Below are 15,954 nucleotides of genomic sequence, written 5' to 3'. Positions count from 1 at the left end.
TAATATTAATTACTTAAAAATATTTAAAATTGATATTTCATATATTAAAATATTAACAACAAGTTATAATAAATTATTTTTATATTCTTACTAAAATATCATAATATTAACTAATTTGAACATTATTTAAATGAATATTTGTTACTTTATAATATCATATCTAAAATGGACATTGTATTTTTCAAAAGTACTTTTTGACAACAATACTAAACACTTAAATCTTAAACCAAAATTTTTAAAAATACTTTTCAAACCACTTTTCCACAACACTTTTTAAAATCATTTTTTAAAAGCGATGCTAAACTAGCCTTAAAAATAATTAAATAGACTTAAGGCTATAGGAAACCCTCGAACTTTTTCAAAAAAAAAGCAATTAAACCCCTAATTTTTTTTGCACTCAATTGGGTACTTGAACTTTCAAAATACATCAAAAGACCCTCAAACTTAAAAAAAAAAAAATTAGCCCTACCTTTTTTTTTCACTCATTTGGGTACTTGAACTACTAAAATGCATCAAAAAGGATCTTTGACCATTAGCTTTAACAGTTGACCATTAAATTTAACTGCCCTTAATTTTTTCAGTTAAAGCCACCCCGTACCAAAACCATAGCGTGACATGTGGCAAAAAAAGGTAAAAAATAAAAATCGATAAAAGTTATAAAAGTTATTAAATATTAATAAAAAACATAAAATTCTTAAAAGAAATTATAAAAATTGTTGTACCAAAAGAAGTATTTTATAATTTTTCTAAAACTCTTATTGATTCTTATTTTTTTTTATCATTTTCGCCACGTGTCACGTTATGTTCCGTCAAGTGATGACTTTAAGTGAAAAAAACTAAGGGTCCGTTTGATTGCCAGTAAAATGTTTTCCGTAAAATGATTTCTGAAAAATGTTTTACTTTTCTGTAAAATGATTTACTGGAAAATATTTTCCGGTGTTTGATTTAATCTGTGTAAAATATTTTCTGCTGTTTGACAGATTTCCTGAAAATATTTTCCGGAAAAGTTGTTTTTACATATATTAATATATATTAATAAATTTTTATATTTTAAATTATTTTTTACATATATTGCAATGATTTATTTATAATAATACTCAATTATTAAGCTACAATATTAATCGTTATAAATTGAAAAAAAATGCTTTCTTATTAGTTGGAAAAAAACTAAAGAGAAATGGCTAAAAATTTACCTTTTTATTTTATTATTTATTAAATGGGAAGTAAACTTCATACAATACATCATTCTTGAGCAATAATTAAATTCCCAGTAGACTAAACTTGTGATTAATTTGATAAAAAATAAATCAAAGCTTAGGAGTTTGACACAATTAATTCAACCTTTCTCTATAAAATGAAGTATAAGCTTTATGGTAATCGAACATCTCTCTTAAGATCATCAAATGTTTTGTGAGAGTCAAAATTTCTAATGGTTAACCATTTACAAATGATGAAGTATTGTTGTCTAAGAGAGAGAGTAGTGATATATGTATACCATATAAACATACACTACTTTTTCTAAATGTCTGTACATATTAACAAACTTTAATACAACAATACAACTACATGCATGGTATTGATCCTTTACCTCCTTTTATGTATGTATATGTACTAGTTGATGTAGAATTTAAAGGGCAAGACTGGCTTGAAGATTCTTCTTAAGTCAGCTCCTTCCTTCATGGGGAAAAAAATACAAAATGAAGCTTGAATGAAGAAGAAGTCTCAACAACTTCAAGCTGTGTCATGATGATTGAGAAATTCTATTATACAAGGATACACTAGATCTACGGCCTACATCAAAAGGAAGTGTAAATATTTAGGAGAAGCTAATTATGTTGCATCAAATATGAAAGTATTAAATCTACCCGTTGGGCACCCACTATATCATAGTGAGCAAAATGCGGACCACCTGGTTCTCCAAAAACTTTATATGTGACCAATGGCTCGAGAATAAGCTTCATTGTTTCTGCTCCATTGATACCATTACAAACTAAATGAGAAAAACAAAGCAAAGCAGAACAATAAAACTAGATGCAATTTAGACAGGAGGGATAAATTACATCATACCATATACCGCATCAGGCGAACATATTAGATCTTGGTCTCCGGCAATTGCTAAGACGGGGACATTGCTTTTACTGAGATGATTCTTGTAAAAGAATGTCCCACTCTTGTCACACAATCCTCCCTCCTCAAAGGCTGTTGCTAGCTGCAAGAGAAGCTTGGCAGGCACTGTCTCTGTAAATTATGCTTTAATTGTCATTCATGAAATGGTCCAAAAAAGTAGGAAGTAAATAAAATCTAACTGTGCCAAGGTCAAAGGGAGATTTGAAGACTCATTTAAATTATTCTAGACTTGTCAAGGATGTAAGTATCAACGAGAAAGACATGAACGAGCAACTTCAATAGGTTGAAAGGGGCAAAAAATAGGACAAAATTATTTAAGTAGGATCCAACACAAGCTAACAAGCACATGAAAACGATAGCAGAGGAATCATCAACACATGGAACAGTGCCTTCTAAACTGAAAGACCCTACAAATTTTTGTGTACCGTTGTACTTTTAAAGCATTTTGAAGCATTCGTATAATATGACAGTTAAAAGCATCAATGCCAGAGTCTACATTTAGCATTTGTGCATTATCTTGGAAGCCAAAGGTGAAGCATATTTTCTTATCGAAGTTTTCCGTAACAAGCTTTTCAAACAACTTTGGCTGCAACATGTCCGGGGCAGAAATTTGAGGACTCAACCAAGACAGGAGGTAGGGAGGGTTAGCTGCAAAAGGATGGGTAGCAGCAAGCAATGTTCCAATTGGAATAACAGGAACATTTAGGACCTGTGCAGGGTCTGCCTACTCACCGAAGAGAAATAACATCAGATTATTGTCAATATATATAGAAGCAAATAATAACACTTCACAGAGAAACAATGCTTAAGCAATTTCGCTTCAATAACACTTGCCAGGGGTAAAAGCAGTTTGAGTGACGATCTAGAAGACATATAGTCCAATGATGATGCCAACGTAGTGATTGCTGCCAATCCAGAATCCTTTCCTTCGTAACCTTATAAAAACAAGACATTTTAGCACTCCTATATATTGTTCAAGATACAAAGTCCCAATCATACTTGGAAATAAGATCAAGTTGTTTCTGCATATCTTTTAGTGTTGTAGAAATGCTATTTTGCATATCAAAAGCACGTGCTGGAGATGATCTTTCAGCTTCTTCAATTATATTTACAAGCTTTTCAATTAAATCCATAATTTGACTGGAAAAAGCATATCTTTTTTCTGTTTCTGAAAACCTCTTATAATCTGTACCCTTACCATAAAAATCCTTCCTCTCAGAAATAGAATCTAAAGGGTCTATATATTGTCCAAAATACATTCCTTGTGTACTCAATCCAGCACCTCTGAGTTCAAGAATCTAGGTATCATATCCTTGACCGCACATGAAGCGTGCGAATGAGGACTGAACATGAATTTGCATCATCAATAGACTTAAAAACAAGAACCCCAAGAAAGCTTAAAGCCTAGAAATGACAATCCAATAGAAGAAACTCTATAAACAGAACAAGCGTAACCCCACAAAGCCATAAGCTACGAAACCACAATCCAATGGAAGAAAAGTTAAGAACACCGAGAAATACAATTAAAAGCTAAAAATTAATAACAAAAAGAAACCCATAAAAGCTATGAGGTTTAGAAAATTACAAACCCATCACGTAGAAGCCTAGAAATTGCATTAATTCACCAATAGAAATAATTCAATGAGAATAAAGAATGGATTGGAATTTGGGTACAGGGTCGGAGCGGGAAGGATTGAGGGAATTGAAATGAAGAATGGATTGGAATGGGAGAAGCCACAGAAAATGAGTAGAAATGAAAGTGGAAATAGAAAACATACCTTTCTAAAGAAAGTCTGCAAAGAAATTTTTGAAGCTAAGACGATGAGAGTGTAGAGAAGGGAATGGAAAATGTCTTACGGAAGGAAAATCGGTAAGACATTTTCCAAAACTAAGGAAGTGATTTTCCTTAGTGTTTGTAAAAGGTTTTCCTTGTAGAATTCATTTTCCACCAAAAAACGCCGGAAAATTCGGAAAACAATTTCTGGAAAACCAAATCCCACAATCAAACGGACCCTAAGTGTCATTAACTTTAACGGTCAACGATTAAAGTTAATGGTTAAAAGGGCCTTTTGATGTATTTTTATAAAATTTTAAATGATTTTTATAACTTTTTTTCTAATTTTTAATATTTTTTATTAAAATTTAATATTTTTTATATTTTTTTATAATTTTTTGCAACATGTCACGTCATGATTGTGACACGGGGTGTCTTTAACTGCAAAAAATTAGGGGCAATTAACTTTAATAGTCAACTATTAAAGTTAACAAGCAAATGACTTTTTTAATGCATTTTAACAGTTCAAGTACTCAATTGAGTAAAAAAAAATAAAGCAGGAGTTTAATTACTTTTTTTGAAAAAGTTTTGAGGGTCTTTTTCGTTCATTTTAAAAGTTCAAGTACTTAATTGAGTGCAAAAAAAAAGTAATGGCTTAATTACTTTTTTGGAAATAGTTTGAGAGCCTTTTGATGCATTTTTAAAGTTAAAGTACCCAATTGAATAAAAAATAACGACTTAATTACTTTTTTTAAAAAAGATTTAAGAACTTTTCACAACCTTAAACTGAATTAAATATCAAAGAAGGAAAAATGGTTTGGTTCAAATCTTGAATAAAGCTGTAGGCTTTAATTGAGCCTTTTTTTAGAGGTAGTTTTTGTTAAGGGATTGTTTAATTTATTTTATTTACATGTTTTGTATAAAAATAAAAATACTCTTAATACATTTAATTTTTAAAATAAAATGGGTTTTAGTTTCTAATTGAATTGTAAGGATTTAATAATATTTTTAGAGTGTATTTGGACTGGATAAGAGATTTGGAAGAGAATTTTTATTTCTGAAAAGGTTTTTAAAATTTAAAAGATAGATTTACTTGTTTGGAAAAAATAATAGAAAATTAATTTTAAAAAAATTCAAAAGGAACTTGGAGTAACTCAATTTTCTTATTCAAATTTCACTTAAAAGAGGTGATTTCTCAAAATCCATTATATTTAAATGTGTGGTCCCATAGTAAAATAAAAAAACATTTAACTTTAAAATATAATTTTTATTTAATTCCAATATATATTTTTTGAATTTTATATTATTTAAAATATTTATATATTTTTACAAATATAATGATATCCATATTACATCTTTTATATTATTTGTTTTTAATATAATTATTATTTTTAACTTATTAAAGTTCATTAACCTAATTTAAAAAAATTTATTTATTCAAACAAAATAGAAACAAAAACTAATATTTTAAAATGATGGTTTTAAAATACTAAAAAGTTTTAAAAATCTTGGAATTTTAAAATTCCGTATCCAAATCCAGCCTTAGAATTTAGATAAATATAATAAAAAAATTTAAAAACAAAACTAAAGAAATTTTGAGTAACTCAAATTCTTTATTCAAATTCTACCTAAAAATATGATATTTCAAAATTCCTTTTATTTAAATATGTGGTCCCATAGTAAAATAAAAAAACGTTAACTTTAAAATATAATTTATTTAATTCTACTATATATTTTGTATTATTTATAATATTTATATATGTTTACAAATCTAATGATATCCATATTAAATCTATTATATTATTTGTTTTTAATATAATTATTTTTCTCTTATAATTGTTTTTTTAACCTAATTTTTATTATTCAAACAAAATAATAAGAAATTCTAGTATTTTGAAATGATATATTTTCCAAAAATTTTCAAAATATCTATTATTCAGTAGTGTTTAATAATAGTAGAGAATTCAAGATCTGCTTTGAGAAAATGAATAAAAAAATTCCAAATCGTGCAAATTTCTTTTTTAAGACCAAATATAAACAGCATGAACTTCTAAATAGAGGTGTCATATAATTTGAGTTGAAGAGAACAGATTTATCGCACAGGGAGAGGGAGACAACATGTGCATGTTAGAATAACACACACCATGCATGTAAACTACTCACACTCAAACCATGTGTTTACATCTTAAATAGTTACCTGGTGAACCCTAGTTTCTACACAAACCAAGAAACTTTACACAGCTTACACCATGGCTGCTCTTGCCTTTACACCTATTCTCATGCTGCTGCTCTTGGTTGCCAGTCTTCCCACTTCCCTTTCTCAGGACCCTATCACCCCAGGACCAACCGTATCCGACTGTAGCCCACGTCTGGTGGCTCTCATGCCATGTGCACCATTTGTGCAAGGCAATGCTCCGAGACCAGCGCAGTCCTGCTGTGACAATCTCAATCAGCTCTATGGACTGCAGCCTGGTTGTCTTTGTCTCCTCCTCAATGACACCACTTTAATTGCTTTTCCCATAAACAGGACTCTTGCACAGCAGTTACCTGTTCTTTGCAAGCTCCAAGCTAACAGCTCTTCTTGCTCAGGTACAATTCAGATCTTCTGAATTAATTATCTTGCATTCACGCCGGCTTTTCGATATCTGATTAATTGGTTTGATATTTTCTTTAAGGGTTGCCTTCCCCTCCGGGTTCATCTGGTTCTCAAGTTTCTCTAGGGACAAATCATAACTCTTCTGTCGCAGGTAATCAAATTAGTTTAAAAGGCTTGCCTTTCTTTTTAAGACCGGAAGGGTGAATAAATTTTCTATTAAATGGATCATCATCATATTATAAGTTAAAGTTTTGCTTGTTTCCCCAGCTTCTTCTCCCATGGGGAACCCAAATGTTCCAGTGGCACCAAGACCAAGCATCATGGGGTTAGGGTTTGGCCGGAGCAAGGCTGGAAGATTGAAGGCACAAGGCCTCTTAGCAATGGTGGCTGCTGCTGTTATTCTGTGTTCAAGATTCGCGCTTCCATACTATTGACTCTGGTTAACAAAGTGTTGTTTCTTAGGTGTATTTATAGTTTTGAGCAAGTTATTTATTGGAACAAAGTTTATCTATTTGGGAATGATACATATGCTTGCAATGGTTAATGTTTGTTTCATCCAAGCACAACCAAACCATTGTGGCAATCTCTATAAATTCATATAATAATATAATTAAACCAAAAATCAAGCCTATTAAGCTTTAAAAAGCAGATGGAAGCAACTGTCAACTTTAACGTATGATATTTATCTCAAATTATAAAGTTATATATTACATGCATTAGATTACAAATCCAGGAAAAGCCCGTAATAAATTCAAGTGATTTGTTTATCATCCCAAGTATAATATTACAGCAACTATTCCAAACTGGGTGCAACTTCAGTAGGGTTTGATTCAAATACATCTGAATTTGAGACATCGGGTTCTTCTAAAAGCTCTCGAGACTGTACAGACTCTTTGTATGCTGGAGTCTCTTTAAAATCTGTGGCCCCTTCGTTATAAGTAGCCACGACAGCAATCCCACATGCAATTAACTGACAACATAGAGACGTCAGCTTGAAGAATCATCAATCAGTCTCGAACCAAATTTTAGATAAAGTGCAGAAACCAAGGAACAAACATATTTTACATGTACAACAGGTTAGAATTTTCCAGTATCATTACAATATAAACCCAAAAAAATGAAAAGAATTCTTCTCATCATTCATCAAATAAATCAATGGCAAGCTGATTTAGCTTTAGCTTAATCAGCAAGCCTCGTGACTTGGAGAAGAAACAAAGCAGAAAATTTCCTTTTGTAGAGAACAGAATTGAAAGCAAAGGAAAAATGGAGAGTATATGAATGAAAACAAACTGATTTTTTCATTAACAAAGTATTGGCAAGTTTCCATTACATATATCAATCATAAGTTGAGCTTACAAGTCAAAATGCTACCTAAACACTTACCTAACACCACTTAATACATTGCCCACCTATTCCGGCGTTTGGTTCGCTGTTTTCCCATTCCGCGCCGAATCGGTTACTCCCCCATTACATTGATTGCGCGTAATAGGCATTACGCCCCCTCAGCGCCGATTCCCATTCCGCGTCTTTCCCTTTTTTCTCTTCCGTTTTCTGCCCTCGTCCTCAACGCTCCAATTCTCCCACGCTTCCTTGCACAGGTAATTTCTTTTCCCTCATCCTCTCCCGACATTTCTCAATTTTTTCCTTCCAGATTTCTACTTCTTCTTTTGGTACGGTACGCTTCTTTTCTTCTCACATTTCTTTTCTTTTCTCCATTTTCTTTTCTCCAGATTTCTGCTTTTCTTCCAAATTTTTTCCCTATTTTTCTTTTCTTTTCTTTTCTATAGAATCGATTTTGATTTTGATTTTATTTATAAATTTTGCAGTAGCTCATATTATACATTGTCTTAAACATCTCTGCAAGACTTTACAAACCTTGAGGCAATGTTATTTATAAGTTGACAGTGTAAGCATCTTGGTTGGGCTGTTTTCTGAAACTAATTTACTTCTCTTTGTGACTCTTCACAATGAGAAATTAGCTCTTGTGTACTTCTTTCTGAGAAAGTTATATTGTACAAGCTGCCGTGACGTAGTGGCTTGGTTATCCTGCATCTGTTTTGGAAATTGTGTTACTTGTACTTAGGTGCTTCTTGAAGTAACATTTGTTGTTTCTCATATGCTATCGCTTCCCAGAGAAAATATGTTGAGAAGGTATTAGGGAGCTTTTCTCAGGGATTTCTCATGTGCTTTATTTATCTGTTCCTTTTGTTGAGGGAAAGACCTGGAATTATGTGAATTCCCTTGCACCTTCAACCTGAAAATTTTCTCACAACACCTCTTTCCTCAGAAGGATAAGGATATTTGAGTTTACAAATTCTAGTTATATATGAAGCCTCCTTGATGGAATAAGTTTGTGGGATGTTTTATACCCATCGTGCAGAAGTTTTAGACAAAAACTCAACCCCTGTTGCAATATATAGAAGACTGTCCCTTTCTTCTTGAGGAGTTGTTCTTCCTTGTATCCCTGGAATAGAAATCTTAAAATGGTTTCTAATGCAGTTAAAATTTCTTGTTCTAATCAAGAGTTCATCACTTTAGGTTATACTTTTGGCACATGTAACTAACTAATTTTCAAGATCATTCATCTCATATTTGATTTTAGTAGAATATTTCATATGCTTGATGCTTGGTCTAATTTCTCTTCATATTTTCAGGGTGAAGTTTTGAGACCCTTATCAGAAATTGATGATCTTTCCAGTACATTTTCAAAGGTAAGTCCACTACATGATTTACTATATTTTAGAAATAGTGGTATACTCAAAAGATCTTTTCCTGTCCTAAGGGTTAGCTTCTAATTTCATTTGTTAACTAATAATGTATTGTCTTCTTATATGTGGGGCTAAATTAGTTTAACACAACCATCAATGGACCAAGAGGCTCAGGGATTGTTGGTGATCGGGGATCTAGAGAAGGTGAATTTGTTTATCTCATTACTTAATTTATGTTTTTGAGGTCCAATCATTTTTGGTTTTGTTTCTTATAGCTCTTTATATGTTATACTTGGTATCAATGCTGATAAAATAAGATATCAGGGGATGAAGTTGAATAAATATCAAATGCTAAAGAATTCGGTCCCTTCCTTTGCTTAATGTGTTCCACGATGACACATTACTATCATGATCAATAATCATCATCTGACACTTTTCAAGGTTTCCTTTAATACCTTTTAACAATCATCATACACCGAGCTTGGTTTTCTCCTTCAAGGTTCATCTGTTGCTGAATGGCCACATGGGGAGGAAGTACCTTATTGGCTTGGTCAGCAGGCTCTTGAAACTGAAAGTGTTCCCAAAGACAAGCACTGGTCATCACAACTGTCACCCAATTTGGACTCAAAGCATCTCTGCAGGACATCCTCATACCCCGAGCAGTAGCAAAACCAACATTTTTCTAGTGAACCAATTCTAGTTTTTGATTTTGATTTTCTTTTCTTTTCTTGTGTTTGATTTTGATTGGGGAGGTAGTAGTAGGGGCATCGGGTATGATTTTAATCCTTCTGTTTTTTTCCACTTGTTAACTTTTATATAAACCTCTTGAGTATTATCTTCTAAACTTTCTGGCTTATATTATTTTTGGTATATTTGCTTGACACCTCTGGAGTAAAGTACTTTTTCGAAATCTCAATATTTGTTTCATTTCTCTTTTCAATTCCAACATTGCAATGTGTTTTTCTCGTATTTGTTTGCCTAATAAAGCAGGTACCTTTTTGTTAAATGTTTTCTTGATTTGTTGGCCAAGAGTTTGTGCTAAGATTTGCATTTCAACTTTAGGTATTATTCTTGTTTATGTTGTGGAGACTCGTATCTATATATAAACTAAACAATTGAACCACTTCTGAGTAATTTGCAAATAATGAATGAATCAGCTTCTCAAGCTAGTATTAAGCTGTGTCACTTTCATCTGCGCATAATGTGATGGTTTGATAGTTGAAATTATGGATGATCTGAATCTAGCTGTAGGTGATAGTTTAAGATTTCACTGGGCAACAAAGATGAGCAAATAAACAAGCTACAGAACCATGTATATTAATGTCCTCTTTCGAAATTAATGCGAGATCTATTAGATCCTCCGTCATAGCCATCTCACATGGACGAACCTCTCAGTTTAATTCTTAAATATATGAATATTTATGTTTATGGAAATTTAATTCTTAAGTTATTTATTACTTCTAATATTTTTTTAATTGTAGAATAATTAAATTATTTGTTTCATTAATGATATTTTAGCACATTAAATATGTATTGAGGTTTAAAATTAATAAAGTAAGTTATATATTTCTTGATATTATTATATATCATGATTTTAGTAAATTCATATAAGAATAATTATATTAAGAATTTTATTAAATTATATATATTTTTATTAAATTATATTTAATAATAATTATGTTAAAATATGATAAAAATATTTATATTATATTTTTTAATAATCTTATTAAAATTTTATAACAAAACAATAATCATCAACTTAAAAAAAAATCTGCTAAGGGTATTCTAGTCATTTTAGTTTTTTTCCCTTATGCTATTACACCTCCATTCCATTCAACCAAACACAAGAATACTATTACGCCTCTATTCCATTACATTCAACCAAACAATTGAATTGCTATTACGCCTCTATTCCATTACGCCTCTATTCCATTACAACGAACCAAACGTGCTGTGAAAATTGCTAAACTAGCTTGCACAAGTTGCTTTGCTGAATGTTCAGTCAATCAACATCAAGAATTACATCAAAAGATTTACCAACTAAGTCCTAAAAGAACTAAGTTACAAACTATAAACTTAAAGCAACAAAATAAGTTGAATTTGGATAGCATTCATAAGCTCCAGCTGCTGCCTACTTGTCACGAGTTGCATGTGTTACTTCTTTGATCCATTTGAGCTGCATGGCCACGATTGCTGCTGCTTGCGTTGCATGGGAACTAACTTCAACACTCCTCCTTAGTTTCCATGCTTGTAACACCTAGCTGCTTCCTTAATTTTATAAATCTTGACACATTAAGAGCCTTTGTGAAAATTTCTGCAATTTGCTCTTCTGAATTGCAATGAACCAGCTTTACCTCATGAGCTTGCTTCATTTCCCTTATCACATGTAGCTTGATGCTAAAATGCTTCATTCTACCATGGAAAATAAGATTCTTTGCAATTGCAACAGCAGATTTGTAATCACAATAAATCTCTGTTGCTCTTTCTTGATGTTGGTTCAAATCAACTAGGATTTTCCTAAGCCATATGGCTTGATTTATAGCTCTAGCAGCAGCAACATATTCAGCTTTTGTTGTTGACTGTGCGACAAGATTTTGCTTCATCGAGCTCCAACAAAACATGCCTAAGCCAAGGGTAAAAGCATATCCAAAAGTGCTTTTCATATCATCACTCGAACCAGCCCAGTCACTGTCAGTATAGCCTATCAATTTCAAACTTTCAGCTTTGTTGAATAACACACCATGGCCAAAGTGCCTTTGATGTACCTTAGCACTCTCTTTGCTGCTTGAAAATGCTGCTCATTACAGCAATTCATAAACCTTGATAACATACTAACAGCAAACATGATATCAGGCCTGGTTGCTGTCAAATATAACAAGCTACCAACAAGAATTTTGTACATAGATTCACAGACAAGATCACGATTTCCTTAGCTCGATAGTTTTATACCAACAACCATAGGTGTGCTAGTTGGCTTACAGTTCTGCATAGAGAACTTGTTTAAGATCTTCATAGCAAAGGCTTTTTGACTAAGAAAAATTCCATTTTTGGTTTGCATCACCTCCATTCCAAGGAAGTAGTTCATTCTACCTAAGTCAGACATTTCAAAGATGTTCTTCATTTTGGTTTTGAAATTAGCCAACATAATCTTGTCTCCTCCTGTCACCAAGAGATCATCTACATAAAGGGACAAAATGAGCTGTGTTTCAACTTCATTCTTTTTGACATATAGTGTTGGCTTACTAACACTTCTCTCAAATCCCAAACTGACCAAATAGCTGTCAATTCGAGCATACCAGGCTCTAGGAGCTTGCTTTAAACCATAGAAGGCCTTTTTAAGCATGTACACCATGTGCTCCTTACCAGATACAACAAATCTTTGAGGCTGGTCAATGTAGATTTCTTCTTCCAGGAAGCCATTAAGAAATGTAGACTTCACATCTAACTGATGAATGGTCTACTGCTTTTGTGCAACCAAAGCAACTAACAACTTGACTGTATCGAGCCTGGCTACTGGTGCAAAAGTCTCCATGTAGTCTAGGCCATATCTTTGGCTAAAGCCCTTGACAACTAGTTTAGCTTTCAACTTGTTTAAATTGCCATCAGCATTTTGTTTGGCTCGATAGACCCATTTTACACCAATGATATTCCTATTAGCAGGCCTTTCAACCAACTCCCATGTTTGATTCTTTTGAATCATGTTGATTTCTTTAACCATGGCTTGCTTCCATCCTTCATCAGCCTCAGTTTCTTCAAAACTGCTTGGTTCCACTATGGCAACATGTGCTCTCTTATAAATCTCATCCAAGAGTCTTGTGCCCCTGACTGACATATCATCAATGTCCATTTCAGGACCAATCTAATCGGGTTCAGACTGATCAGCCATTAGCTCTTTAGAAATAACCTCTGGCTCATTTCTTTCCCAATTCCAACATCCTTTTTCATCAAAGACCACATCTCTGCTCACTTGGATCTTATTTATTGAAGGATCCAAGATCCTATAACCTTTCTTGACTGAGTTGTAGCCTACGAAAATACCAAGTTGGGCCCTTTTTGACAACTTGTCTCTCTTCACAATTGGTATTTGTGCATAACACATGCAGCCAAAGACTTTCATATGAGCCAATGATGGTTTAAATCTGAACTAGGCCTTAAATGGAGTCTTATGGTCCAATGCCTTGTCTGGTAGCTTGTTCTGAATGTAAACAGCAATGTTAACTACTTCAGCTCACATGGTATTGGGCAAATGTTTCTCAAACAGAAGACACCTGGCCATATCCATCAAACTTCTATTTTTCCTTTCACTAACCCCATTTCGCTGAGGTGTATAAACATTGGTTAGTTGATGTTTGATACCTGTATCATTGCAAACAGCTTGAAACTGAGCTGAGGTGTACTCAGTCCTATTGTCTGATCTTATAGACTTCAGCTTGCATCCTGTTTCTATTTCAACTGCATCTTTGAACTTCAAAAATACTTGAGCTACCTCAGACTTATATTTCAAGAAGAAAATCCAGTAATATCTGGTACAATCATTAATGAAAAGAATGAAGTACCTGTTACCATTGAGTGATTCAGTCTTCATTGGGCTACACACATCAGTGTGCACCAGCTGTAATTTCTCTAAGGTTCTCCAGGCCTTGTTGGTAGGAAACGACAGTCTTGCTTGTTTTCCTACCTGACATACCTCACAAACATCATCATTCTTCACTGAATTGGTAAATTTTTCAACCCAATATCCATTGACCATCTGAGCCATCGATCTGAAGTTAGTATGCCCAAGCCTTTGGTGCTAAAGCTTGGAATCTTTAGTAGAGGTAGTGCATGCTGAGTGTTGTGAGTCACTTGGCCAGTTGAATTCAAAACAATTATCAATCATAATGACTGTCATGAAACTTGATCCATTTGGATCAGTAATTTTGCACTTCTTGCCCATGAACGCCACTGAATGACCTTTCTTAAGTTATTGAACAATGTTGAGAAGGTTCCTATCAATCTCAGGCACTAGCAGCACATTTGAGATAATTTTATTACCTGTAAGGGTCCATATCAGCACATCCCCTTTTCCTTCAGCCTTTATGAATTGGCTATTGCCAACTTTTACTTTGGTTTTATAGCTCCTATTCAGAGTTTTAAAGATGCTTGCATCTGGTGACATATGGTTAGTGCAACCATTATCCAATAGCTAACCTTTTGAGCCCCTCTTCTGACCAACTGAGCATAACACAACGAAGACCTGCTCTTTATGGTCACTTCTGTCTTTAGCCACTCGAGCTTCAACATTCTTCTGTTGTGATTGATTTTACCTAGGTCTACCCTTGTTTTTGCAAACTCTTTCAACATGCCACATTTTCTTGCAATGCTGGCATTGTGCATTTGGTCTAAACCAACACCTGTATTCTGGATGACCAGGCCTCTTACAGTACCTGCATAGCTGGTTCCCTCTTCTTACAATATCAGGCTTAAACTTGTTTTTCCAAGTCTTCTTGCCTTTGTAGGAAGAAGTACTCGAAGTAGACTTGGTCTTGGCTTGAAAAGCACCTTCTTGGTGCTGCTCCATTCTACTGGCCCTTCTCTGTTCTTGTGCATATAGGGCATTAATCAGCTCAGTTAGGGAAATGGTTGAAAAATCTCTTGAATCCTCTAAGGAGGATATTTTTGCCTCATACCTTTCAGGTAAGGTAGAGAGGACTTTCTCCACTATCCTTGCTTCATTGAAATGCTCTCCAAAGAGCCTTATGCTATTGACAACTGCCATGATCCTATTTGAATACTGCTTCACTATTTCTTCTTCCTTCATCTTCAAGTTTTTGAAATCTCTTCTCAAATTCAACAACTACGACTGCCTTATCCTCTCTGTTCCTTGGAACTCCTCTTTGAGCTTGTCCCAAGCTTGCTTTGGTGTTTCACAAGCCATAATTCTGGTGAAGATGACATCTAACACACAATTCTGAATGCAAGACATGGCTTTATGCCTCTTGGTCCTCTCATCAGCATGTTGTCTAATCTGAGCAACTGTGGGATTAACCCTAAGTGGTGCTGGCTCAGCATCAGTGTTTACAACTTCCCACAGATCAAAGGCCTGCAGGTAAGTCCTCATCTTAACCACCCATATATGAAAGCCTTCTTCATTGAAGACTGGTGGAGTTGCTGGATAAAATCCTGAAGAAGCCATTTGAGTTATGGTTCAAGTGCAACAGGTCTACTAAGACAAAGGCTCTAGATACCAATTATTGGTGTTAGAGACAATAAGCAAGCTGATTTAGCTTTAGCTTAATTAGCAAGTCTCGTGACTTGGAGAAGAAACAAAGGAGAAATTTTCCTTTTGTAAAGAACATAATTAAAAGCAAAGGAAAAATAGAGAGTATATGAATGAAAACAAACTGATTTTTCATTAACAAGTATTGGCAAGTTGTCATTCCATATATCAAGCATAAGTTGAGCTTACAAGTCAAAATGCTACCTAAACACTTACCTAACACCACTTAATACATTGAAAATTGCTAAACTAGCTTGCACAAGTTGCTTTGCTGAATTTTCAGTCAATTAACATCAAGAATTACATCAAAAGATTTACCAACTTAGTAATAAAAGAACTAAGTTACAAACTATAAACTTAAAGCAACAAAATAAGTTGAATTTGGATAGCATTCATAAGCTCCAGCTACTGCCTACTTGTCACGAGTTGCATGTGCTGCTTCTTTGCTCCATTTGAGCTGCATGGCCACGATTGCTGCTGCTTGCATTTC

General features: G+C 33.6%; 2 protein-coding genes and 1 pseudogene across 2 annotated transcripts; 1 reads left to right on the top strand and 2 right to left on the bottom strand.

Annotated features, from left to right (window-relative positions):
- Positions 1-1,321: 1,321 nt before the first annotated feature.
- Positions 1,322-3,386, bottom strand: LOC107904819 (uncharacterized; annotated as a pseudogene).
- Positions 3,387-6,101: 2,715 nt separating this feature from the next.
- LOC107904812 (non-specific lipid transfer protein GPI-anchored 10) lies at positions 6,102-7,021 on the top strand. The gene is made up of 3 exons (XM_016831306.2): positions 6,102-6,490; positions 6,577-6,648; positions 6,765-7,021. Exons 1-3 carry the CDS (start codon positions 6,151-6,153, stop codon positions 6,929-6,931), a joined length of 579 nt encoding a protein of 192 aa, XP_016686795.2. The 5' UTR covers positions 6,102-6,150; the 3' UTR covers positions 6,932-7,021.
- Positions 7,022-12,662: 5,641 nt separating this feature from the next.
- LOC121220321 (uncharacterized mitochondrial protein AtMg00820-like) lies at positions 12,663-13,052 on the bottom strand. Its single transcript, XM_041099996.1, has one exon. The coding sequence runs from the start codon at positions 13,050-13,052 to the stop codon at positions 12,663-12,665; it is 390 nt and encodes a 129-aa protein (XP_040955930.1).
- Positions 13,053-15,954: the final 2,902 nt, after the last annotated feature.

This window comes from Gossypium hirsutum, chromosome D08, assembly GCF_007990345.1.
Source record: "Gossypium hirsutum isolate 1008001.06 chromosome D08, Gossypium_hirsutum_v2.1, whole genome shotgun sequence".
Lineage (NCBI taxonomy): Eukaryota > Viridiplantae > Streptophyta > Magnoliopsida > Malvales > Malvaceae > Gossypium > Gossypium hirsutum.
This window is presented reverse-complemented; position numbering and strand designations above follow the sequence as displayed.

Excerpts from the sequence above, each read along its gene's own strand:
- LOC107904812 (XM_016831306.2), top strand. The coding sequence starts at position 6,151 with ATGGCTGCTCTTGCCTTTACACCTATTCTCATGCTGCTGCTCTTGGTT. Across the intron at positions 6,491-6,576 it reads TAACAGCTCTTCTTGCTCAG|GGTTGCCTTCCCCTCCGGGT; the intron begins GTACAATTCAGA and ends ATTTTCTTTAAG. Across the intron at positions 6,649-6,764 it reads TCATAACTCTTCTGTCGCAG|CTTCTTCTCCCATGGGGAAC; the intron begins GTAATCAAATTA and ends TTGTTTCCCCAG.
- LOC121220321 (XM_041099996.1), bottom strand. The coding sequence starts at position 13,052 with ATGGACATTGATGATATGTCAGTCAGGGGCACAAGACTCTTGGATGAG.